Raw genomic sequence first — 25,684 nt, 5'->3', positions numbered from 1 at the left:
ATTCGGTTTTAGGAATGGAACGAGCCGGTTCGGACCGGAGAATCTAGCTGTTCTGCCGGTTCGGTTTGGGGATTCTATTTGTTTATTGGTCTTTAACGTGTTTGTTCTTTTTGTTTTTTCCTCTGCCTTTTGCGGTCGGTCTTTCCCAAATTTTTATAGTGGTGGAAATCGTGGTGTCAGAAAGTTATTGGCTTTAGAGGCTTGCTAGTGCTGATGTGAGCATGTGATTGTGGGGCCCATGGGATTTGGAGGGATGTGATGGGGGGGATCGGACGGTGGATATTGGCTTGTGACGGCTTGATTTGGTGGTGGGAGTACGTGTGACTATGATGGCTCACTCACCGGTTGTTTTCTTAAGAATGACGGTGACATATATACCTTTAACCCTCCTTTTTATTTTGCAATGTGGCTTTCATTTTTGTGATCCTATGCACTAAATGAGTACGTGGTATGTCTATATCATGTCTATATCACATTCATATAAATGAGATACAAGATTAACAGGTGGGTCTATATCACATTCACCTGTTGAATACGTGTTATGTCTATGCCATATTCATATAAATGAGATATAAGATCAACAGGTGAATACTATTGGATACGTGTCTTGTCTATGTCATATTTAGTGTGTGATATAGCCATAATTGTTTTACATTAATCACAACATGCTATTAAAAGAATTGTCAAATATTATATCATGATTATGCGTATTGTTTTCCTAATATAGATAAATGATGTGCAACTGGCAAGGAATGAAGTATAAACCATTCTACAAGTAAGTGCTTTTCTAGTGTATTGTAAGTCCTAAATGATATTGTCTCCATCTAAAAAATATTGGTACTATTAGGTAAAAAGGTAAAATTTCCAAAACTATTCTTATGAATTTAAAGTATAGAAAATGAAGCATTGAATTTTTTTTTTTTTTTTTTTTGGTTAACAGGAAAATAAACTAAAACTATCCTAGAGTAGAGATGAGACCAGTGTTCACAGTTCTATTAACATACATGCCAGCCAAGTTCGAATTAACTAAAAACAAAACAAAGCATTGAATTTTTAAATAAAATAAATGGTAAGATAGAAATTTTATATATTAATTTTAGAGATGACCAACAATTTGAGATGGACGAACATAACGGCTTAAATACTTGCTAAATTGTTTTTCTAATATTGGTAAGTGAGCTGCAATGGGCATGAGATTAACGGTTAACCATTCCACAAGTAATTGAAAAGCTTTTCAAGGTATGGGATGGAACTTATATAATACTATATAATATTTGAAATAGAAAGGCAAAGACTTTAACTAAACATAAAACTAATTTTTGTTCCTTATGTCGGTGAACTATAAATAAATAAAATGATGACTAATAAATTATTTATAAGATGAGTAGGAGTGGACTAAGCATGTCCCATGGAAACATAGGTTAGATTTTCTATATTCGAATGGTGTTAGGTCAAAGTTGATGCCTAATTTTTTTAACATTAGCTCTTGTTCACGGTAGAGACTGCATTTTTCTGCAGCTTGAGAGAGACGGCAAACTAAACCTATTGAGTATTTCCTAGAAACTAAAGGGCTAAATCTTAGGTGACAATGATGATGACTGTGTTGACGGGGCTATTTGTTTTCGTCCTATGGTATTCTTTGACGTACGAATTGAGGAAAAAAAAATGCCTCTTGACGTGACAAAGGACAGTGCACATGAGGAATAACCATGAATTGAAGTAACTTGAAATGTGGAGCACATTACCATGTTTTCTAAAGTTGAAACCTATGTTCTATTCCATGATACTAATACAGTAATGAGTTTGTTTGTTTAGAAATAGTATCATCCTATGGCGTACCAAGACATCAATTAGTTTATAGGTATAGATGGGATCGAATCTCATATCTCTTATTTGATGACAAGAAACTTTACTAATTGAGTTAACTGGAACCCATCAGTAATAAGTTTTTTGTGTAAACGTAGTTTTTTTTTTTTTTTTTTTTTAATTTACAAGATAAAAATTTTACTTTAGTCTAATCTAAGTATATATGTGTGCAAAACTCCCTCTTAGAAACTTGAACCCTAACTCTTGTCCCCCATACTTCACAAGTACTTATACTTGTGGAGTGACTACCGCACTAAGGGTGCACGGTGGTGTGTGAACATGGTTCAAATTTTGTTCTTTAAAATTGACCGATAAAAGGATTTTTCATGAACCCTATGATTTGAATTTAAGATTTAATTTGGGAACATTGCTACCTTCTAAAATAATAGAAATTTCAATTATATGTTCTAAGAAACTATTTGGAAAGTGCATATTATTTTATGAAAATTAGCAACAAATCATCATGCTTTAATGTAGTAAATGATATGCAAGTAACTTATACTTTCTAAAAATTGAAACATATATATTTGTAGAAAACCCTACCAAGTTAGGCCTATTTACTAAATTGGTAGGTATTGTTGCAACAATTGCTCTTAATAATTTCTAAATCTAGTGGGAAAGTGCAGATTATTTTATGAAATTAACAAAAAATCATTATTCTTTAATGTAGTTAATGATATGCAAGTAACATGTACTTATAAAAAACTGAAACATATTTGCAGAAACCCTACCAAATTAGGCCTATTTACTAAATTTGTAGGTATTGTTGCATCAGTGCTCTTAATTATTTGCTAAATCCAGCAATTAACATGTCATACACATACATAAGTTGTGTTGTCATATCCTTTGTTACCAAATCAAAGTGAATGCATTGATACATGAGCTATAATTAGAAGCTATGTAACAATTGAGCAAAAATTTGGGTGTCACATTATCTATGAGCTATCAGAAATCTCATTGCACCCATCAAATATATGGCAAGTATAGAACAAAATGTTGTTTATATATACACATCATAAATAAGGAAGTTGTGGGAAATTAGGGTTATTAATTTTCATCTTTCTCAAAAAAAAAAAAAAGGGTTATTAATTTTCCATATCTTGGTTTAAAATTGAGGCTTCATCATACTTTTAAACCTCACTTGATTCCATGAACAACTATATATACTTTCTAACCATCAACAATTTAAAATTGTCACACGCATAGTGATTGGGTTGTCAGATACCTAACAAATTAATCAAAGTAAAGGCAGTGACACATGAGCTATGAGAAGCTATGTAACAATGGAACAAAAATGTAGGTGTCACACAATCTAGAATAAGAAGTCTTATTGCACCCATCAAATATATGACAGATATGGACTCACCAAGATATTTTGTATCTATATATACACACATCATATATAAGGAAGTCTAATCAAGGAAATTAGGGTTATTAGCTTTTTCATATATTGATTTAAAAGTGAGGCTTATTCTTACGGTTAAACCTCACTTGTTTCTAGGTACAACTATACTTTCTAAATTTAACAATTCAATTGTTTTGAAAACTTATTGGGTTGTAAAAATATGAAAATTTCAATTATTGTGAGAAACTATTTGGAAAGTACTTTAAAAGCAAAAATGCCTCTAAAAAAAACCTACCAAATTAGGGCTAATGACTAAAGTTTGTAGGTAGTTTTCATTCCTATGAGTGCTCAAAATCATTTGCTATAGAACTAGCAATTAACAATTTAACCTGGTCGTAAATACACATACACCTGCTGAGTTGTAGGATCATTGGTTACCACTTACCAAATCAGAGTGAAGGCACTAATACATAAGTTACGAGAAACTATGTAACAGTGGAGCAAAAACAGTATAAGAAGTCTAATTGCACTCATGAAAACTATGAACATTATGGACTGAACAAAATATTTTGCATTTATAGCTCTATACATTCATATCATAAATAAGGAAGCCTAGTCAAGGAAATTAAGGTTATTAGACCTTTCATATCTTGATTTTAAAATGAGGCTAAATCATACAGTCAAACCTCATTTTTTTTTTTCTATTCACACTTATTACTTTTACGCAATAACTATTTTAAATAAGATGAGTCAATATTAAAAATAAGCAATCACAAACACACACACTTGTGAGAATGTAATTGTTAAGTGACCAATCTTTTATTTTGACAAATTCTCCCTCATTATTATTATTTTTTTAAATATAGCAGGAGTTCTTTACTTGTACTCACTACTAACTATATGGTCATTCTCTTCATTTTATTTTAATTTTTTTACCTCTTAATTCTCTCCTTTTTTTTTTTCTAAAGCCTATTGCATGTATCAAGAATTATGTGATTTAAAAGTATTGTTTAGTTATTCTCATGTGGATTCTCAAACAAATAAGTTATTCTTATGTGCATTCAGTAGCCAATAATAAATAATCAATTCATCATTATTTTGATACTATCATTTGGAGCATTATTTTTTACCACTCCCAATCAAAATCTTAAACCTGAACAATTCCTTGTATGGATTACTTTAGTCAAGATTACTTAACCCCCACATGGCACAGGAGAACAAAAATGTAGCCAACAATTAATGTTTGTGAAGTATTGGTTATGCCCAAAGGGCAAAAGACCAAAGTATTTTTTTTATTTTAAAGATGGTTTTGTTTGTTTGTTATTGCTTGCTTAATAAGAAAACATTTATTGAGACACAAAAACAAGGGAAAGGCTTATAAGTTATAACCATCTCTAGCCTTCTTTGATAGGCCAAGACTAAGAATGGTAGAGATGAAAACAAGACCCTGCCACGCACAAAGAGAAACTCACCAGCCAATATTGTGAGCCAAAGAGTTTTGTTGTATTTTTTATAATATAAAACTTACAAAAAAACAAAATTAGTATAAAAAATGAAACAATATCATACAAAAAATAAGGATACCTAAGGAGACATGTGTTGGAAAAACACATGGAAAAAAATAGTTTTGTATCTCATACAAAAACACATAGCGGAATATGAATGGATCTATTTCATTCATGTAAGATAATATGTAACATCTGAGTTTTGGAAATAAAGAATGAGAGAGTGTACCTTAATGCGGTGAAATTCAAAACTAATGAAAATTGGACTTGAGATGCCTTTCAATCTTCACTCTAATTCCACAATATGCCCAAGATATGTGGTATCTCAATTAGTTCTATATGTGATCTTTTAAGAGAATAATCAAGTGTCTCCTTATAGAAGAACTCTCATTCTTTCTCCTTTTCAATCACACAACTTTTTCAACACTTAGCAGTTACATTTATTTAATAACTCTTATTAAATAAATAATTGATTATCTAATTGTGTTAGCTTTTTGAGTCAGTCCAATTGGGCTTTAGTGTGTGTGTGTGGCTTGGAATGGGATCAAAAGAGACAAATAAAGCTCTAGCTCTAATGAGTTTTGGACTTATCTGTCAACTCTTGACAAGTCCAAAGTTACCATTAATTATATTTAATACCACTATATAAATATAATTGCACTATAGGCCTTATTAATAAATTATATCTCAAGACTTTATTAAACATTTAACCCCTTCATGAAAATATTCGTAATAATACAAAGTCATAATGTGTAACTGTCACTTTGTAAATCACTACCTCTTAATCCTTGAGTACCCGGTTTAATTCTTTAAGTTATTCATATATATTTTATGAAATCTAATTTCATAAAATATAAACTTTAGTAACTCTTTACTAAAGTGATTAGGCCTAACACTCTGAATAACCAAACTCATTAAATTTATCTCAAGGGAATATTTTATATCTCTTTAAAGAGACTATGAATTTCATCTTGAGGATATGTGTTCCTTCAACATTACGTGTGGTTGCCCAACATACTGAGATTTTGACCGTTTGTCTAGATCTCACTTCTAATATATTAAAGCAACTCACATTTTATGATCAGGTTCACCCTTAGGATTAAGAGTTTATGTAAATAAGAAGTCGAAAGATTTATTATTCATTTGATAGTTGTTGATAGAGTAATAAATCTCACAACGGTCCAGTTCAATATGTTTTATACACTTTAAAAATATTAACATATCAACTAGAAGTCTCCACTTCCATGATCAAGACAAATTATCTTAATTGATATGTTAAAGTCTTCGCAGATGAAATGCCCAATTTCATCACCAACTACGAACTAAGATTTTGAGTTTACAAAGAACTTGTGATTTATATCTTTTGTAACTAAATCACATAAATCACATACTATGCATCTCAAGGACTATATGATAATGTCGAAACATTCATGCTACCATTATTTTAGATAATAATAAAACAAGCTTATTACATAGAACATAATGTCATACATAATGACATACATGATGTCATACATGGTATACAATAGGATTTTAGGGCACTAATCCTAACAATCTTCCACTTGCTCTTAAAGACTATTGCGCACTAATCTAACTCCCATTCCCTCCAGGTGTGACTCAAAAGTCTTTTGGGGCAAAGCTTTGGTAAATCGATCTGCTAAATTATTTGCACTATCAATCTTTGCTACTATCACATCTTCTTGAGCCACAATGTCTCAAATGATATGATACTTTCTTTCTATGTGCTTTCCTTTCTTGTGATTCCTTGGATCTTTGGATTGTGCAACTGCTCCACTATTGTCACAGAACAAAGTGATTGGAATGTGCTCCATTCTCATAACACCAAGATCAGAAAGGAATTTTTTGAACCAAATAACTTCTTTTGCTGCTTCACAAGCAGCAACATATTTAGCTTTCATGGTAGAGTCGGCAATACAGGATTGCTTAACACTCCTCCAACTTATGGCTCCACCTCCTAAGGTGAATACACGACCTGAAATGGACTTTCTTAAATCAAGATCTAACTGAATATCAGAATTTGTATAACCAATAGGTATCAAATTCTCACATCGATAAACTAGCATATTGTCTCTCGTTCTCCTTAGATACTTGAGAATATGCTTTACAGCCTCTTAATGTTTTGGTCCTGAATTTGATTGATATCGGTTGACTATGCCAACTAAATAACAGATATCTGGTCTAGTACATAGCATGGCATACATGAGACTTCCCATTGCTGAAGCATAAGGAACTTGTCTCATTGTCTTTTCCTCTTCAAGAGTTTTAGGTCTTTCATCATCAGACAGAGAAACTCCATGTCTGAAAGGAAGCAATCTTTTTTTGGAGTTTTGCATGCTAAACCTTGCTAGAATCTTATCTATATATCTAGTTTGTGACAAGCCTAACATTATATTCTTTTGATCTCGCCAGAGCTTGATCCCTAGAATATAGTTAGCTTCTCCCAAGTCCTTTATATCAAACTGGCTTGACAACCAAATCTTTACTGATGACATTACCCCTACATCATTTCCAATGAGTAGAATATCATTAACATAAAGTACTAGGAACATTACTACTTTATCTTGATGTCTTTTGTACACACATGGTTCATCTAGATTTTGTTCAAAACCAAATGACTTAATTGCCTGATCAAATTTGATGTTCCATGATCTAGATGCTTGCTTAAGTCCATAAATGGACCTTTTCAACTTGCATACCATGTGCTCTTTGTTCTTTGCTATGAAACCTTCTAGTTGCATCATATAGATTTCTTCATCAAGATTGCCATTTAGAAATGCAGTCTTGACATCCATTCGCCAAATCTCATAATCACAATGAGCAGCAATTGATAAAAGAATTCTAATAGATTTAAGCATGGCTACTGGCGAAAAAGTTTCCTCAGAGTCAATACCTTTTTTTTGTGTATACCTTTTCGCCACTAGTCTTGCCTTAAAAGTTTCAACGTTTCCATCTATCCCTATCTTTCTCTTGTAAACCCATTTGCAACCAACAGGTTTAATGCCATTATGCGCCTTTGCAAGATCCCAAACTTGATTGGAATACATAGAATCCAATTCAGATTTCATAGCTTTGACCTAATGATACGCATCTATATCTTTCATTGCCTTTTTATAAGTGTAAAGATAAGATTCAATCTCTTCTAAGATGGCTTCATAAGTTTTTCTCAAACCTATAAATCTTAGAGGTGGTCTAATAATCCTCCCACTACGACGAGACTTTTGTGTACTAGTCATCTCATGAGTAATATCTTGTGGTGTATCTGATACAACCACATCATTCCTAGTTCTATCTATTGATTGTTCAATTACAGGTTCATTCATTTCAGCTAAAACAACTCTACTTTTAGGAGTATAATCATTCATATAGTCATTTTCTAAAAATTTAGCATTTGTACTGATAAACACTTTATTATCATTATGACTATAAAATAAACCTCCAACAGTTCCTTTTGGATACCCTACAAAGAAAACTACTTCTGTTTTAGATTGTAACTTGTCAGACTTTCCCTTTAATACATGTGTTGGACAACCCCAAATATGAAGATGTCTCATATTAGACTCACACCTAATCCACAACTCTACAGGTGTTTTAGGAACAGACTTCGAAGGTATTAAATTCAGAAAATACATTGCAGTATTTAAGACATATCCCCAAAAAGAAATTGGTAGAGTCGAATAACTCAACATGGATTTAACTATATCTAAAAGAGTCTTATTCCTTCTTTCTGCTACACCATTTTGTTGTGGTGTTCCAGGTGCAGTCAATTGAGATATAATCTCATTTTCAGTTAAGTAATCCTTGAAATCCCCAAGAAGGTGTTCGCTACCACAATCAGATCGAATGGCGTTTATGCGTTTACCTAATTGATTCTCAACTTCAGCCCTAAACTCTTTGAACTTTTCAAAAGTTTCGGACTTCCGTTTCATTAGGTACACATAACCAAATCTAGAGTAATCATCAGTGAAAGTAATAAAATACTCATAGCCTTCTCTTGCTTGGATAGACATTGGACTACATACATTTAAATGTCCTATTTCTAGCAAATCTTTGGCTCTATATCCTTTTGCATTAAAAGGATTTTTAGTCATTTTACTTTCCAAGCAGGATTTGCAGACTGGGAATTCATTAAAATCTAATGGTTTTAAAAGCTCATCTTTCACCAGTCTTTGTATCCTATTTGAATTAATATGACCCAAACGCACAATGCCAAAGATATGCATCACTAGTAGAAGGAAAACTTCTCTTTAATGATCTTACATGTGAATTATTATCTAATTCAGAATTGTATAATTCATGCTTATCAAGATTTATAATATAAAGACCATCAACAATATTACCAGAACAGATAAACACTTTATCATTCTTTATTACAACATTATCTTTCAAGATAATACAATATCCATGTCTACCTAAATAAGTTGCAAAAATTAAATTCCTACGAACATTAGGTACATATAAGCAGACTTCCAATATTAAAACCCTAAAATCGAAGCGTAAATTAAACACTCCAATAGCTACAACTGGAATTTTGCTCCCATCTGCCAAAGTAAGAAACAGTTCCCTTTTATTCAGCTTTCTGGTTTCCTGGAACCTCTGCAAAGTATTGTAAATATGATTAGTACAACCTGACTCCACACACAAGGAATCCGTGGGATTGTGTACTAAACAAATCTCAAGAAGGAATGATCTCATCACACCTTTATTCTTGTTAGCTATGAATTTTGGACAATTCCTCTTCCAATGACCTTTCTCACCACAATGAAAACATTTTCTTTGGTGTAGTCCTTTTTCCTTTTCTTTCCCTTATTATCAACACCTAAGGCAAGTTGTTTACCATCTTGTTTGGTGAAGTTCTTCTTCTTCTTACCACCCTTGCCTTTCGGCTTAGGCTTAGAAGAAGAAGCTTCAGCCATATTAGCATCAATACTAGCTATACCAAGGATGCCTTCTGCTACCACTAATTTATTCATTAATTCAGACAATGTATAAATCTTTTTGTTCATATTATAATTAAGTCTAAATTCTTTGAATGATTCTGGCAAGGATTGGAGTATCATATCCATTTGAGATTTTCCATCAATGTCAACATCTAAAACCTCCAGTGTATTCAGATAAGAGATCATTTTAAGACAATGCTCTCTTACTGAAGTTTCTTGAGCCATTTTGGTATTTAGGATAAGCCTCATGATATATTGCCTAGCTGAACGGCCTTGCTCACCAAATATCTCCTTCAAACTTAATATAATGTTTGAAGCTAGTTCCACATCCTGCATTTGAAATAAATGCTAGGATATAGCACTTAGCCATCTCATTAGATTTCTGCCAACGATCATATCGCTGTTTTTCCTCGGAAGGAGCATTTAATGAAGGAAAGTTTGGACATGGTTGATTAAGCACAAATTTGTGCTCTTTTGCAATAAGAACAATGTCTAAGTTTATTTTCTAGTCAACATAGTTGGATCTAGTCAGTTTGTTTTGATTAAGAATAGTAATAAGTGGGCTAAAGGATGCCATGATTAAATCTGAAAACTATAAACATGAATATAATAAGTAAACTGGACATTATCAATTTAGCATATAAACATATCGTATGGAACCTTAATAAAACCATAATATAAAATATGCAACGACAACCTAATCCTATATTTAATATTCCTCAGCATAGAGTGAACATTAAATACTATGATTGATTGAAAATATCTTTTATTATCAGTGCTATCTTGATAACTCTTACCAAACACTAATAATATGCCGTTATTCATTTAGCCTCTAAATAATAATAGTAAGAACTCAGTATAGAGGATACTATAATATTTAGTCTAGTATACACCATTACCTTGAGTCATGTGTAACCACATATTATCTACTAACAAAAGTTTGGTCTAGTAGTACTATGATACAAAACACCCTATGCATGGAACACAAGGCTTGAGGCCAAGACGAGGTGTTTGCTCATACCACTATAAACTTGGAAATTCAATCTTGTAGTACCGTGAAATAAACACCCTCCACATGAAATGCAAAGCTCGAGGCCAAGACAAGGTGCCTACTTCACACTACTATGAACTGATATTGGAGGCCGTGAGAGTCAACCCTTGAATCTCTCTCCCATTAGAAATTTTAAAAGAAAGGTTTTTATTTGGAAAACATGTGTAATCTTATCACACACAACTTTGCACTTTATCTATGTTATAACACTTAGTGAAATTTCAAAAAACAGTTCATTTGATCGGTCGAAGGTATTTCTCGATTGATCGAAATATTCAATAAATCAATTTCAAAGTTTCTGGATGACTCGATCGACTCTCAATTCCTGTCAATCGATCGAAAAGAAAATCCAATCAATCAAAAGGAATTCTCAATTGATCAAAAAACTGAAGAAATTCATTATTAAGTTTCTGGATGACTCGATCGATTCTTGATTCCCGTTCGATTGATTGAAAGGCAAATCTGGTCGATCGAAATGAATTCTTGATCAGTAGAAACTCGTGAAACTGAATATTTTTAGATTTTTTTGGTAACCTTTTTTTGACATTTCACTTGAACAAAACATAGTTTCTTGATCATATCAGAATGAGATTGAGATCAAAACTGAATTTCATTAATGCTATAGTCTTAAAGTTCAATATGGCATGGTTGAAATCAAACTTAAACAACATCATAACATCAATATCAGTTTTATCAAACCATAGTTCTAAAACTAAAAAAAAATGCAGAAAAATCTACTGTAGAATTTTCAAAAACATGAAACCAGTTTTCTTTGATTCTAAAACTCACTCAACACGTTACGCAAACATGAGATTGAAGACTGCTCTAATACCAATTGTTGGAAAAACAAATGGAAAAAAAGCATTTTTGTATCTCATTCAAAAACACACAGCGGAATATGAGTGGATCTATTTCATTCATGTGAGATAGCATGTAACATTTGAGTTTTGGAAATAAAGAATGAGAGAGCGTACCTTGATGCAGTGAAATTCAAAACAAATGAAAATTGGACTTGAGATGCCTTTCAATCTTCACTCAAATTCCACAATGTGTCCAAAATGTGTGGTCTCTCAATCAGTTCTATATGTGATCTTTCAAGAGAATAATCAAGTGTCTCCTTATAGAAGAACTTTTATTCTTTCTCCTTTTCAATCACATGACTTTTTTTGCAATTGGCAGTTACATTTATTTAATAACTTTTATTTAATAACATAATTGATTACCTAATTGGGTTAGCCTTTTGGGTCAACCCAATTGGGCTTTAGTGTGTGTGTGACTTGGAGTGGGACCAAAAGGGACAAATAAAGCTCTAGCTTTAATGAGTTTTGGACTTATCTGTCAACTCTTGACAAGTCTAAAGTTACCGTTAATTATATTTAATACCACTATATAAATATAATTACACTCTAGACCTTATTAATAAATTATATCCCATAACTTTATTAAACATTAAACAAACCCCTTCATGAAAATATTCGTAGTAATACAAAGTCATAATGCGTAACTATCACTTGTAAATCACTACCTTTTGATCCTTGAGTACCCGATTTAATTCTTTAAGTTATTCATATATATTTTATGAAATCTAATTTTATAAAAAATAAACTTTAGTAACTCTTTACTAAAGTGGTTAGGACTAACGCTCTAAATAACCAAATCTATTAAACTTATCTCAAGGGAATATTTTATATCTCTATAAAGAGACTATGAATTTCATCTTAAGAATATGTGTTCCTTCAGCATTACATGTGGTTGCCCAATATACTAAGGTTTTGACCGTTTGTCTAGATCTTACTCCTAATATATTAAAACGACTCACATTTCATGATTATGTTCACTATTCCCTTAGGATTGAAAGTTTATGTAAATAAGAAGTCGTGAGATTTATTATTCGTTTGACAGTTGTTGATAGAGTAATAAATCTCACAGCGGTCCAGTTCAATATGTTTTATACACTTAAAAAATATTAACATATCAACTAGAAGTCTCCACTTCCATAATCAAGACAAATCATCTTAATTGATATGTTATAGTCTTCGCAGATGAAATGCCCAATTTCATCACCAACTACGAACTAAGATTTTGAGTTTACAAAGAACTTGTGATTTATAGCTTCTGTGACTAAATCACATACTATGCATCTCAAGGACTATATGATAATGTCCAAACATTCATGCTACTATTATTTTAGATAATAATAAAACAAGTTTATTATATAGAACATAATGTTATACATGATGTCATACATGGCATATAATAGGATTTAGGGCACTAATCCTAACAACTTACTATTTGGACACTAATGAGGACGTGGCCAATTTCACATCTCCTTCAAAGATTACTCAAGGGAATCCCACCATATCAACATTTTTCACATAAAAAAAGCCTTGTCATTTTCTCCCATGCTTGGATTGGATTACCTTGGTCTGTGACCTGTCCAAGCATGAGAGACTTTACCATCCTCTCTTATGCAAGCTACACATTTTTATCTATCATGCTTTCTATTTAATAAGTCATTTTGAATTCATAGGCATAAACATTTACTGTTGATAAATTAGAAGAAAGTTAGAGATGAAAAAAAAAAAAAAAAAATCTTGCTTCATCATTACCAACATAATGTACCTCATTCAAACTTAACAAAATTTTCAAATATTTATAATTGTAACTGTGCGCGCCAAAGATAAGGCTATTGGGTTAGGCCTCACTCAAGTTCACAATCTATTTGTATTGTGGGCTTGAGTTTCCTACTTTGGGTTGTTTTCGACAAAGAGACTCAACAAATTTTTCTCTCCCTCCCTCTCTGGAACCTCCTCTCTCTCTCCTTTAACTTCTCATATTTATAGCCCAAAATTAGTGGAGAGACTATGATTACTTCCATGGTTAGTGCAATAGGAGGTCCATTGTCGTCAATTGTAAGTGGGTGTTTAGGTGGGAGTGGGGTGTGGTGAGAGTGGCTTTGGAAATGGTTTCCACTTCAGTAGATATGCTCGGTAGCAATATTCCCCAAGACACTGCCGGGCATATAAGAGATGGTGTCCCCGAGCGCCTTTCTTCTTGCTCGGGATACGGTTCGCTGAGCAAGGCCTAGGCGGCAGAATAGGGTGCGTGCTAATTGAGATTATCTACTCCTTAGGCTTTTGGGCGATATGAGGCCTGGGATTGTGGCTTTTGTGGGCTTAGGCTGGGGGCCTTAGGTAGAAAGAGGTTGATGCCATGGGCCACACTGTTGATTCAGGATCCAAGGCCCACCTGGACCTAGGTATCACAGTGCCATACAGTAACTATGGTTGTTTTTAAAACCCAGAAAGTTATTAGTCTACCTATTTGCTTATAGAATAGTTGTATTTATACTTACTCTTGTAGTTTATACTGCAACGAAATGAGCACTTTTATCCTTAATCATTGTCAAAACTATCAAAATGGAAGATGATTTTATAATGGGCTCTTTGATTTTTGTATATTGAAAGGGAAATTGCTATAAAAATTATTACAGAATTGATCACATATGATTGTTGAGATTTGAAAAATGTCAAATTTCATATTGACAAATCATAACTCATTGAGTTGAAACGTATTAAGAACAATTATTTTGTATGTATTTTTGAATATAAAATAAATGCTAGTTTATTATTTATTTGTTTATATATCAATTTAGTTTTAAATTTTAGAACATATCATTTTTGAATGGTTAAAATTCTTTAGATCACGACTTACCCTCAATGACAAAATCCTCATCTGTCCCAGATGACTACCTATCTTACTCCCCACATTGCATACTTTTTTTCCACTCAAAAAAGAGAAGGGGTGTTATGAGACACCCATGATTCAATTCTACCCGGCCTTATTGTTATCTCTATTTAAGAGGTTAATTCATGTTCCCTCAAGCCAAAGATGTCTTACACTTTATTTAGCTTAATGTTCTTATTCAGAAACATATTTTTTAAAGGTACCAAACACATTTTAGATGATAAATGTTACATTTACAATATTTTAATTATAATTTTATAACAAACTCTAGATGGTGGTAGGTTTGATTTTTTGGTATAGACAGTGATCGAATTTCAAATTTCTTAGTCGATAATAAGAAAATTTATCAATTGAGTTAATTATAACCCATTGCTATCTAACATGTGTTGTGAAATTGGTGTTTCTCCTTTCTAGACTAGTAACTTCTCATTTTATTATGTGGCAGATTGTGACAAAAATTGTTCTATTTATATGACTCAACATTACTCTAAGAATAAATATTACCACCGCACACCTTTGGTGCGATGGTTACTCTACAAGAATAAGTGTCTGTGAGGTGTGGGAGGAAAGGATCGGCGTTCAAGTCTTTAGAAAAAAACTTTAAACATGTATAAACTTAAATTAAATTAAAATAAATACACCCTCTTCAGAACATGCAACGTGGCACATGGCAAATGGCAATTCGAACCGCCCTAAACAAGTCCCCCACGTACACAACCCGCCAATCTAAACAGAAAATCATCCAAACGGCGCTAGTCTGAAAAGCTGTAAACCACTAAACCTTCAGTCCTCTGAAACGGCGCCGTACATAACCATGCACGCGCTTTTAGCACAAATGGAAAAGAAACCCAAAAAAAAAAAAAAAAAAAAAAAAAAATTAAACTAAATATCAAAAGCAAAGCGAAACCATCTTGCTACACTCACTAGCCTCAAAAAAAAAGTCAACAAAAAACCATGTCCGGAAATTTAAGCTGCGTGATTGTGGCCGTCGATGGAAGCGAGGAGAGCATGAACGCTTTAAGATGGGCCCTCGATAACCTCCAGCTCCGATCCCCTACGGACGATTCCACCACCGCCGGCTCCTTCGTTGTCCTCCACGTTCAATCTCCGCCGTCCATCGCCGCTGGCCTCAATCCTGGTTCAATCCCCTTCGGTGGCCCCAGTTAAGTATAGCATTAACACGGCGCCGTTTTATTATTAATCACTGAAATGATTAATTACTAACGAAATGTTAATTTCTTAATTACATACATAATTAGGCGATTTGGAAGTGCCTGCGTTCACTGCTGCTATTGAAGCTCACCAGAGACGAATCACTGAGGCGATTCTGGACCACGCTTTGCGAATTTGCTCCCAAAAAAATGTAAGTATAAATTGGTAATCTAAGTTTTGCAAAATTCGCGTTGTAATTATATGTTCTTGAATTTTGGATGTCATGTGTAGTTTAAGGTACAAATAGGGATTTGAATGAGCTAACTAGAACGAATCGTGTAGGCGGGATTTGAATCCAGTACCTAATTCCACGATAAGAGACTTAATCAGTTGAGCTAACTGGAACAAATCGTGTGTACTAATGAGTGCATTTTTCTGTTTCCATTTTGGTGGCTGAAGAACTCATTAGGTCATATTAATATAGTTGTGTACACGTTAGCATTTTGACTTGTGGATAGGACTAGAGGGTATTGGATGGTTATTTTGAGAAATAGTAGTATTTTAAAGTGGAGAGAATCTGAATTCGGGGAGTATATGCTTTCTCTAAGATCCTATTGTCGTATAGTTTGCTTCACCTAATTTGTAATTGGGAAATTTTTTTGTTCTTTTATGCGCAGATAAATGTCAAAACACATGTAGTTGTTGGTGATCCAAAAGAGAAGATCTGTGAAGTTGTTGAGAATTTGCCGGCGGATTTACTTGTGATGGGGTCCCGTGCTCTTGGCCCTATTAAAAGGTAAATTTCTGTGTTATTTAATAGTCTGTTGTCTCGGACTAATGGTAAGTTAGTCATCGTTTCTTGGAAGTTAGTAGTTTTATCTCGTAAATTTAGACCAAACTGCTGGCGGTCCCTAATTGATTCTTAGCCTTGAACTTAGTTCACATTGAATGTCTGGACCATTATCTAGAAAGCTTACAAGTCATGAAGTGCTTATTATTCTGGTCCTTTGACTCTCACGATTGTTATCGATTGTCATGTTAGAAATGCTTGTTTAGTGCCGTATCTTACAAGTTAAGGTTTTTTTTGGATGAGAATCTTACAAATTAAGTTTAGACATAACAATCCTGTCTTTTAGCAAGTGTATGAGGCCACTTTGGAGGGTACTAATTGGTTTGTAGTGCTATTTTCCTATGCATTACATCATTGTATGGACTTATTGTTTATTGGAACTCAAAAAAGAAAAAGAAAAAAGGATTTTAAACATGTGATGCGTATTTATTTCACCTACTGATTTTTGGGATTCACCTGGGATCCACCTTTCTATCATTTGCCTTCTCATTGTGCAGTGTTCTTGCAACTTAAAAAGTGTACGTGCCAGTAGTTCTCTGTTTTGTTCTTCACTTTTGCCCCCTTTTTAGTGCAATTCCATGCAATCAATATTAGCGAATACCATGTGGGATCAATCTAATGAGTTAGGTCTAGTGAAGATGGTATGATTTTGGAGGCAAAGTGGCTTGAGGAGAAGACAGAACTCCTTGGCAGGGCTGGTGCCTGCACAAGAGAGCAACAAATTGGATTGCCTTAATGAGTGTAACCATAGCAATCCATTTTGAGATTAGCTGAGTTATACATCTTGTATACTTCCAATGTACGTAATGTATTTTTTTTTTTCCCTATAAAACTTTATTACCTATAAAAAAATAAAAAAAATAAAAATTCTGAACATGATGGAGCCAAGAATATTCTTGAAGTGGAAAGGATGGACTGTTTCATTTAGTTGGATGGAAGTGGAAGGAGAGACTGAGCATGGAAGGTGTTCCTATCCTTCCCTTCCTACCTGTAGGGGTGGTATATTGTGCAACGGATATATGCAACATCGATGTCACAGCATGAAGGGTTGAAGTATGTGGGTCTCACATACATATAAGAGGAGCGCTGTATATACATGTTGCACGTACTTTTTGCTACTAGGAAGCGGGATGGAAAGAAAGGATTGTGAGAGATGTGTTTTTGCATATTTTATTCTATTTGGGGCCACCACTTGTTTTCCTTTCTCTCTTCAATGGTTCAGCTGAATGCATGCATAGAGAGATAGTTCCTCCCATCTACTTCCTCCTTTCATACCATTCAAACTAGGTTAGATTGCATAGATGGTGAAGGGAAAGGAAATGGAAGGGACAAAGAGAGAAGGAAAGGAAGGCAAGGAGGAATAGTTTCCCTCCAAGTGTTTGGTTGCCTGCGGTAGAAAATGATGAAAAAAAAGATATTGTCCAAATAATTATTGTAAATTTAATGTCTTGTTTACAAGTCTTTACCCTCCTTATTGGGAGGAAACAACATGGTGGGCCTAAAGGGAGAGCCGAGGGATCCCTCCCTGTTCCTTGCCTAGCTTCCCCTTCCACCAACTTTAAGTGAATCAATTTCTCTGTAATTGGCTAATAGCCGAACATTCCACAATGGATCTTGATACAAACATAAGGCCTATGGGGAAGGTACCGCGTTGCAATCTCTGAAGTAGCCATATGTCTTCCTTGATATTAGTTGCATACATTGTTTTTCTGTACATTTTCTCTCCTCATTATTTATCTGCATATGAAACAATATGACAAATTTTGTCTTGTATTATGGGTTTGAGGGATTTGATAAGATGAAGAAGATGGTGTACATCCTAATGTGTATGCTAAAATTGGTGAAACTCAATGTATGTTCACAGGATGTTCTTGGGAAGTGTAAGCAACTATTGCACCTGCCATGCACAATGCCCAATTATCATAATCAAGGGCAAGGAGACTGCCTGACTAGCTAAGCTAGGTATGAATCTCAGTACTATGCTGTGAGAAGTTCCAGAAAATTTTATTGTTTTTAGTTTTGGTCTAGATTGTCTAGGACCTATTTGTCAATTATTTTTAGTCCTGACAATGTTTTCCTCTATGTATCTTGTCTTACCCATGTCTATGTTGCTCATGATCCTTTATTTCAATATAAGTCTTACTGTTGAAGCATTTTGCATATGGGCACATGGCTGTGTTCTTGAGGTCTTCTATGCTGCTTTGAGATTTAACAAATGTCTTGGTGAACCTCCATTTCTGGCCATAATTTTCTGTAAACCAAGTTCATAAATGCTGTACTCATGTTCTCATTTTGTTTGGGAAAGCATGCTTAGCTTGTGTTTCTATATAGCTGGATCTATTTAGGATATTTTTGAATATTTTATTGTTTGCTAGCTCAACGATTAAAAATAAACTTTGTTTATGCTACTGTAGCATTGTGGCTTCCCTACCTAAAATGAATAGTTGCAAGTTGCAACTGATATATTTGATCAAAGAGATGAATTGAATTGGTTCAGATTTGTGCATGATGAATAAAAAATTTTCCCCCCAAAAATTTTCAATTGTTGTTGCTATTATTTTCAGCAATTAATTCCTGGTCCATTTGATTCAGCTTTGTTTATCAAGATGTTCTGACTGTTGAATTCATTTCAGCTGCACAGAACACATTGCAATGTTATTTTGCAATGGGTTGTGCACTGAATCTTGTTTACTAAATAACAATTTCCCATTTCTTATTTTTATTATATTCTACATATTTTTTTAATGCTTTATTTATAGCTGTGTCTACCTTACATAGTCATTGGTTCCTTATGGACCTACACACATGTAGGTTCTTTTAGTGAGCCAGTGGATTCCTCCTGTAGGCAGTTCTCCTAGGTCTGACACATGGTCAGCGCCTACTTAGTAAGAACAGTTCTCTCTTTATAGAAGACCTTTAGTTATGATGATGATACACATTTTTTGCAGTCATCTTTTGAATTAACCAATTAGCTGCTGCAGATTGATTAGATAAAGTATCTACTAAATGTGACATTTTTTCTAAAGGGTAGAAGCAAGCAAATCGGACCTACATCAATGCATTGCGTTATTTGTGCAAGCGCACACACAAGCGCAGGCATATATATTAAAGTAAATAAATTTTATTTGAAAAGAAAAAGGAAGATTACCTATGAGAGGTGATTCTTTCTATCTTTTTCTAAAGAAGACAATCACGAAAAAAAGAGTATAAAATTAACAAATGACATCGAGGGGATGCTACCCAAGAACTTCCAACATAAAAGGACCTCAAAAGGAGCTCTTTGATTACAAAATAGCTCAACACCATCAAAAGTTGTCCTATTTTTTTCACGCCTAAGGGTTGACATAACACATAAAGCAATAATTTGCCAAATTTAGCAAACCCTATGCTGATGGAATTGTCATTGCCAACATTCCAGGAGCTTAATCATAGATATTGGCACCACCCAAACTGTCCCAAACAAAGCAAAAAACAAAGGAGTAGATATCTATCGCGACTGAACAATGAAGCAAAAGCTGGTCAATCCTGCTTCTCTTACACATGCAAAAACACCAATCAATTATCAATAAATGCCTCTTACAAAGTTCAATTGTTAATATCTCCCCAACATTGCTTTTCTTGCCAAAAAAGGCAACCTTTCATGGGACCCTAGCACCCTGTATGCTTTTCCATGGAAAAGAATGGTTTGTTGTGCCCCCTATGGGCGTTATAATATGAATGAACCTCAAATACCCCATTCTTTGTTGGTCTCCAAAACCTTGATCTCAACCATGGAAGTATGGAAGGTTTCTGTAGAGCTGCTAAAAAAAATAATTAAAAAAATAAAAATTCCATCGACTACAGTCTCAATCCTGGAAAGGCTGAATGAATTGAGGGTTCTAGTGTCTGACCCGACATTCAGATGGATTGGCTTAATAAGAGGCCACAGTAGGATCCTTTTTGTGTTGTAATTTGAAATATATAGGTTGTGTTGCTCTTACTTTCAAACTTGGGGCTTGTTGATGGGATATGGCAAGGGACATGAAAGGAGACATGCAATTTTTAGAATTTATGGAGTGATAATATGGCTTAAATTTAATTGGAGACCCAATGAAAAGCATAATGTTTGATAAAAATGAGAGGAGTGAAGAACAGCCCTTTTTATGCGCTGGCTACTTTATATTTCTAATGCTGACTTGGCATCCCTAATTTTGAAACTAAGTTGGTTGTATCTATTTTTTGTTGAACTCATTCAATAGAATTGGATCTGTGCTGCAGCTTAGGTTTTTAATACCCGTTCTCATCTTGTGTTGATGCTGATGGAGATCCAAGAACCAAGATAATGTTGTACTTATGCAGTGCATTTGAGTTCCTAGTTGTTGCAGTTGGGGATGTTAATGCTGTACAATCACTCTTCATATCCTTTGCAAGCTGGTTTGGTGAAGAAAATTGCATATATGGCATCATCGTATATTTTGTGCAGCTATTGTTGTTGTTGTTGTAAAATTGTAAATCTTTGTGTATCAACATGTAACTTTAATTTTATTCATATGCTACATTGGGTGGGTGTTTTATTGATATTTGTTCTAAATAAATTGATTTTCTTTTACCCTTAGTTTCTCTTTTGACAACAGCTTGCGTTTATTTTTAGTTTTGCTTTCTGAAACAAATGTCTGTTGGCAATTACAGATATGGTCATAGCTCATTGTAACACTACCCTTTTACAGTGGCTTGAAGACTTTGTCTGCTTACGTTCATCTTTTATGCTTTTCACATCTGAGTGAAGTTATGTTGACTTCGTCTGGTGCTATTTTTTCTGGTTTTGTCTTGACCTGCCCTGGTTCAAGTGAAATTCTGCTCTATTAATTAGATGGACAAGGCATTCTCAATTTCTCATACATAATATATGTTAGAAATTAAAATTTTTTTATATATAGAAATTGTTGGTACTTGATGTGGTGAAAGCACAATGCAGGTTCTGGCAGCTGCATTGGTGGGGGTGTGATGCTTAGGATAATGCTAAAGCAATACCCTTATACTCGAAGTATCTTGAGGAGATTTTTAATATGTGTTAAGAATTAATATCACAGATCAATGGTTTTGTGGTACCAATATGTTCTTAGTTCTTAGATCTTAGATCCTCTGGTCCATTATTGGGTGGATTAGATGGGTGTGGCAATATTTTGCTCCACCAGGCTTGTCGACAATTTGCAATTCCAATATCATATGACTGAACAGTGAAACCTCGTGAGTGTGGTGGGGACTGTCATTTAAATCATTGAGGAGTTGAGTGGGTGAGTTTCCAGTTTTTATCCATTAGTATCTCTGTTTGCAATGTTGTCTTTTCACCACAAGTAGAAGTGATTTTCCTTGGATTAATTGCTATGTGCCCTTTTTGGGTAAATAGGACTTCTGCACCAGTTCTCTTTAATATGGAAAGCAAAGTTTTTGGGTGTTTTTGAAAGATGAAATAATGTCTTGTAAGAGCATAACATGATGCAGAAGAGGAATATTTTGTATCCTTTAGGCTTTAGGGTTGTTATTTGTCAATGTAGGAGTGCTTTTGGTTATAGGATTCTACTATCGGATGCTCCTAGAGCACCATTTTAGAAAAAAATTTATTATTTTATGAAAAAATGAAAAAAGTAACTGATTTTTCTTTTTCTTTTTTACAACATTTTCAATTTCCCATAAAAAGTTTTTTAAAAGTGATTGATTAATGGATGCCCCAAAGATACCCATTAACCAGGCCGTATTATGTTACCCTTTTTTTTTTTTCAGTAATGTAAAACTAAAAAATATCAGCTGCTTCATCCAAGAAAACTCAAAGTATCGGCTTAGCAAAATGCAGATAGACCACATGATTTAGGTGCATTATCAGAGGCTAGAATCTTTCTTCATTGGGGCAGTCAGTACAATTTGTGTACTTATTTCAGTGAAATGTTCAGTTTAGAGAGCTATGAACAACTAAGCTAATGTACAACTTATTCCATATCAGGTTCAGATCTGGATGTATCATACATGTTGATAACACCAAGGACAACTGGAAATGAAGATTTTACAGAAGCTGGGGCCATGGCTAGAAGGGAAGTCTTTGTGAGTCCGTGACCGACCGTGTCTTGTACTCGATCCAAGTAAAGGACAAAAATCTAGTGCTGTCATTTTTCCGTAAAGAAAACTAAAGTAGTCACGAGCGGCTTGAGACCAAAACAATGAAACTCATTCATCTTCCTCATGTCATGTTTATGATAGTATCCTTCAATTATCTAATAATTTCACTAATGACACTGTCCCTAATGCTAGCTTGTTGACTTTGTTTTCTTAAGCACTTTGAATAGTTGAATCAATCACAAGACAGCTTTAAATTATAGAGGTAATTCAAAATAGTTTTTTAGTTAGGAGATTGGAGAAAAGGAATCATAAATTTACTATAATGGAGTACTTGCAAGGAACAAACAATCTACTTTTTAGGTCGAGCATCAATCAATGGGTTGGCCATTTATCCTTCAAGGGTTATTTAGTAATCAGTAGAAATATTATAGAGTGACAATTGTAGCTAGGAAGAGAATACTTTTCAGTCTATATAATAGGTTTTTGTTGGTGAAATTTGGTAAACAATTTCCCATAGAAGTGGAGAAGTTTACGATTCGATTAGGAGGATGAGTCTACGATATTTTTGAGAATATTAATGAATAACGTTGTCTTTTAGTATTGAACGTAAAATTGACGGTTGATACAAAATAATAAATACAAATGTAATAGGCCAAAACTTCCTCAAAATGTTTTTTTTTTCTTTAATGTAAGTGATTGACCTAAATTGAACAATTTTTTTCAATTCAAAGTTCAAACACACCATAGATGGCTAGTGGCCTTGTGCTTGTTAGTTCAGTCACCTAATAATTTTGTTTAGTTAGAATCAATTCTTAGCAAAATCTAGCATAAGAGATTATGAATCGTTTAAGTCTCTGGTGTGAAAAACTTAACCCCTCAAATTTTTGTAGTCAAAATGACATTTTTTTTTCTCTCTCTTTATAAGTAGAAGTCTTTGTATCTAACTTATGAAAAAAAAGGCCAAAACTTTGAAAATGAGAAAATGCTAAACAATACCCCCAATTTGCTTACTTTATAATTTCGAGCTTAGTAGGAAGTGGATCTCTAAGTGGCACTTTCGTGATTCACGCAGATCAGAAGGGCCAAACATGTCTTAGGGTAGATGTTCTACAAGATAACCACTTTCTTTGGACAATTATATCTATAGCCACGCTGTTTAGAACCCACAAAAAAAAAACTATTTATTTTGTTCTAGGTTTTTTAGCTCCTCGTTTATTAAATACTAATAGAGCTTCTAGCTTGTCTTTTAGCCACAGTTCGACTCCAACTTGTGCCTTCGTTATTATGAACCACAACACATAGCTATTACTTTGCGGCCTATTCTTAGAGCCTAGCTAAATGTTGCATGATTAGACCTCATGATGTTCCATAATTCTCCTACCTGAAACTAACCAATTCATAATCTCACACCAATAATTACAAGGTTATTTACGTAGTTTCAACCCCTTAACTTCTTGTATATAAAGTCCTATGCTATCCCATTCCCCATGCACACAACACAATCACATTAAGATCTTTCTATTACTCTCTTAGTCCAAATACCAAGCCATGGACTTGAGAATTTCCATGTTGGTGTTGTTCTTTGCTCTTCTTATCTCTACCACAAAAGCTCTAGATCCCTGTGATTCACAATCCAATGGCAATGACCTCTCGGTCATTCCCATCTATAGCAAATGCTCACCTTTCAAACCACCAAAGATTGAGTCATGGGTCAACACAATCATGGACATGGCTTCGACCAATGACCCAGAAAGGGTCATGTATTTGTCAAGCTTAGTAGCCAAAAAAAAGACCAGCTCAGTCCCAATAGGCTCAGGTCAGAGACTCTTTAACATTAACAACTATGTGGTTCGAGCCAAACTAGGCTCACCTGGCCAACTCATGTACATGGTTTTAGACACAAGCAATGACGCAGCTTGGGTCCCATGTTCCGGGTGCGCCGGATGTTCCAACACCATGTTCACACCCAATACTTCCTCTAGCTACACACCGTTGGATTGCTCTAAGCCCCAATGCTCTCATCTACGTGGAGTTTCCACATCATGTGTAAGCGGTGGGCCCACTGATCAATGTCTGTTTAATCAAACCTACGGTGGAGATTCATCTTTCTCAGCTACACTTGTACAAGACTCATTAACGTTAGCCAATGATGTTGTTCCAAATTACGCTTTTGGTTGCATCAATGCTGTCTCTGGCGGGTCAATTCCGACCCAAGGGTTATTGGGTCTGGGTCGTGGGCCCTTGTCTTTGTTATCACAATCCGGGTCACTCTACTCGGGTTTGTTCTCATATTGCCTACCCAGTTTCAAATCCTACTACTTTTCCGGGTCACTCAAACTGGGTCCATTGGGTCAACCCAGTAAAATCCGGACCACCCCACTTTTAAACAACCCGCACCGCCCGTCTTTGTACTTTGTGAACCTCACAGGAGTGAGCATTGGCAGAGTTTTGGTCCCCATAGCCCCAGAGTTTCTAGCATTCAATCCCAACACTGGATCCGGAACCGTAATAGATTCGGGTACGGTTGTGACCCGCTTCGTCCAACCCGCTTACGAGGCAATTAGAGACCAGTTTAGAAAACAAGTGAAAGGTCCATTTTCGAACCTGGGTGTGTTTGATACGTGCTTTGCTTCAACAAGTGAAGCTGAGGCACCAATAGTGACTTTTCATTTCACGGGCTTGGACTTGAAATTGCCAACGGAGAACAGCTTGATTCATAGTAGTTCTGGGAATTTGGCTTGTTTGGCTATGGCTGCGGCACCCAATAATGTGAACTCGGTGTTGAATGTTATAGCCAATTATCAGCAACAGAACCTTCGGATTTTGTTTGATGTTGCGAATTCTCGTGTGGGAATTGCACGTGAGCTTTGTAACTAGTAGCTTTTAGGCTTAGCTCAAGTTGGCATAAAAGCTGGTTTGCTTTGCTTTGCTTTGCTTAGATTGTGCCTTTTTTATTTTATTTATTTGTGTTTCATGTCACATAGATTGTGGCTTAATGCTAAATAGTAATAGTTTGTAAAGTAAATAATGAGGATAATGAGGATGTGTGATGGTCGTATTTTATGGCTATGCTTTATTACAATTTACAACAAATGAACAAATTGGAGTATTTGGTTTGCA

The 25,684-nt window shown here is 34.5% G+C and overlaps 2 protein-coding genes across 4 annotated transcripts; both read left to right on the top strand.

The window, feature by feature from the left end:
- Nucleotides 1–15,202: 15,202 nt before the first annotated feature.
- LOC126698990 (universal stress protein PHOS34) lies at nt 15,203–22,735 on the top strand. 3 transcript variants are annotated; one of them, XM_050396538.1, is made up of 5 exons: nt 15,203–15,634; nt 15,732–15,835; nt 16,302–16,420; nt 18,339–18,436; nt 22,452–22,735. In XM_050396538.1, the coding sequence occupies exons 1-4, from the start codon at nt 15,427–15,429 to the stop codon at nt 18,421–18,423; spliced, it is 516 nt and encodes a 171-aa protein (XP_050252495.1). In that variant the 5' UTR covers nt 15,203–15,426; the 3' UTR covers nt 18,424–18,436; nt 22,452–22,735. The 3 variants fall into 3 exon arrangements, with proteins under 3 accessions (XP_050252495.1, XP_050252493.1, XP_050252492.1); XM_050396536.1 differs by lacking the exon at nt 22,452–22,735 and adding an exon at nt 20,713–21,068; XM_050396535.1 differs by lacking the exon at nt 22,452–22,735 and adding an exon at nt 20,732–21,068 and having other exon boundaries at nt 15,206–15,634.
- Nucleotides 22,736–24,035: 1,300 nt separating this feature from the next.
- LOC126698888 (aspartyl protease AED3) lies at nt 24,036–25,684 on the top strand. The gene has a single exon (XM_050396390.1). The coding sequence runs from the start codon at nt 24,113–24,115 to the stop codon at nt 25,439–25,441; it is 1,329 nt and encodes a 442-aa protein (XP_050252347.1). The 5' UTR covers nt 24,036–24,112; the 3' UTR covers nt 25,442–25,684.

The sequence above is a fragment of the Quercus robur genome, chromosome 9 (assembly GCF_932294415.1).
Source record: "Quercus robur chromosome 9, dhQueRobu3.1, whole genome shotgun sequence".
NCBI classification, from domain to species: Eukaryota; Viridiplantae; Streptophyta; class Magnoliopsida; order Fagales; family Fagaceae; genus Quercus; species Quercus robur.
The sequence above is the reverse complement of the archived record's forward strand: the minus strand, read 5'-3'. Positions and strand labels throughout refer to the sequence as shown.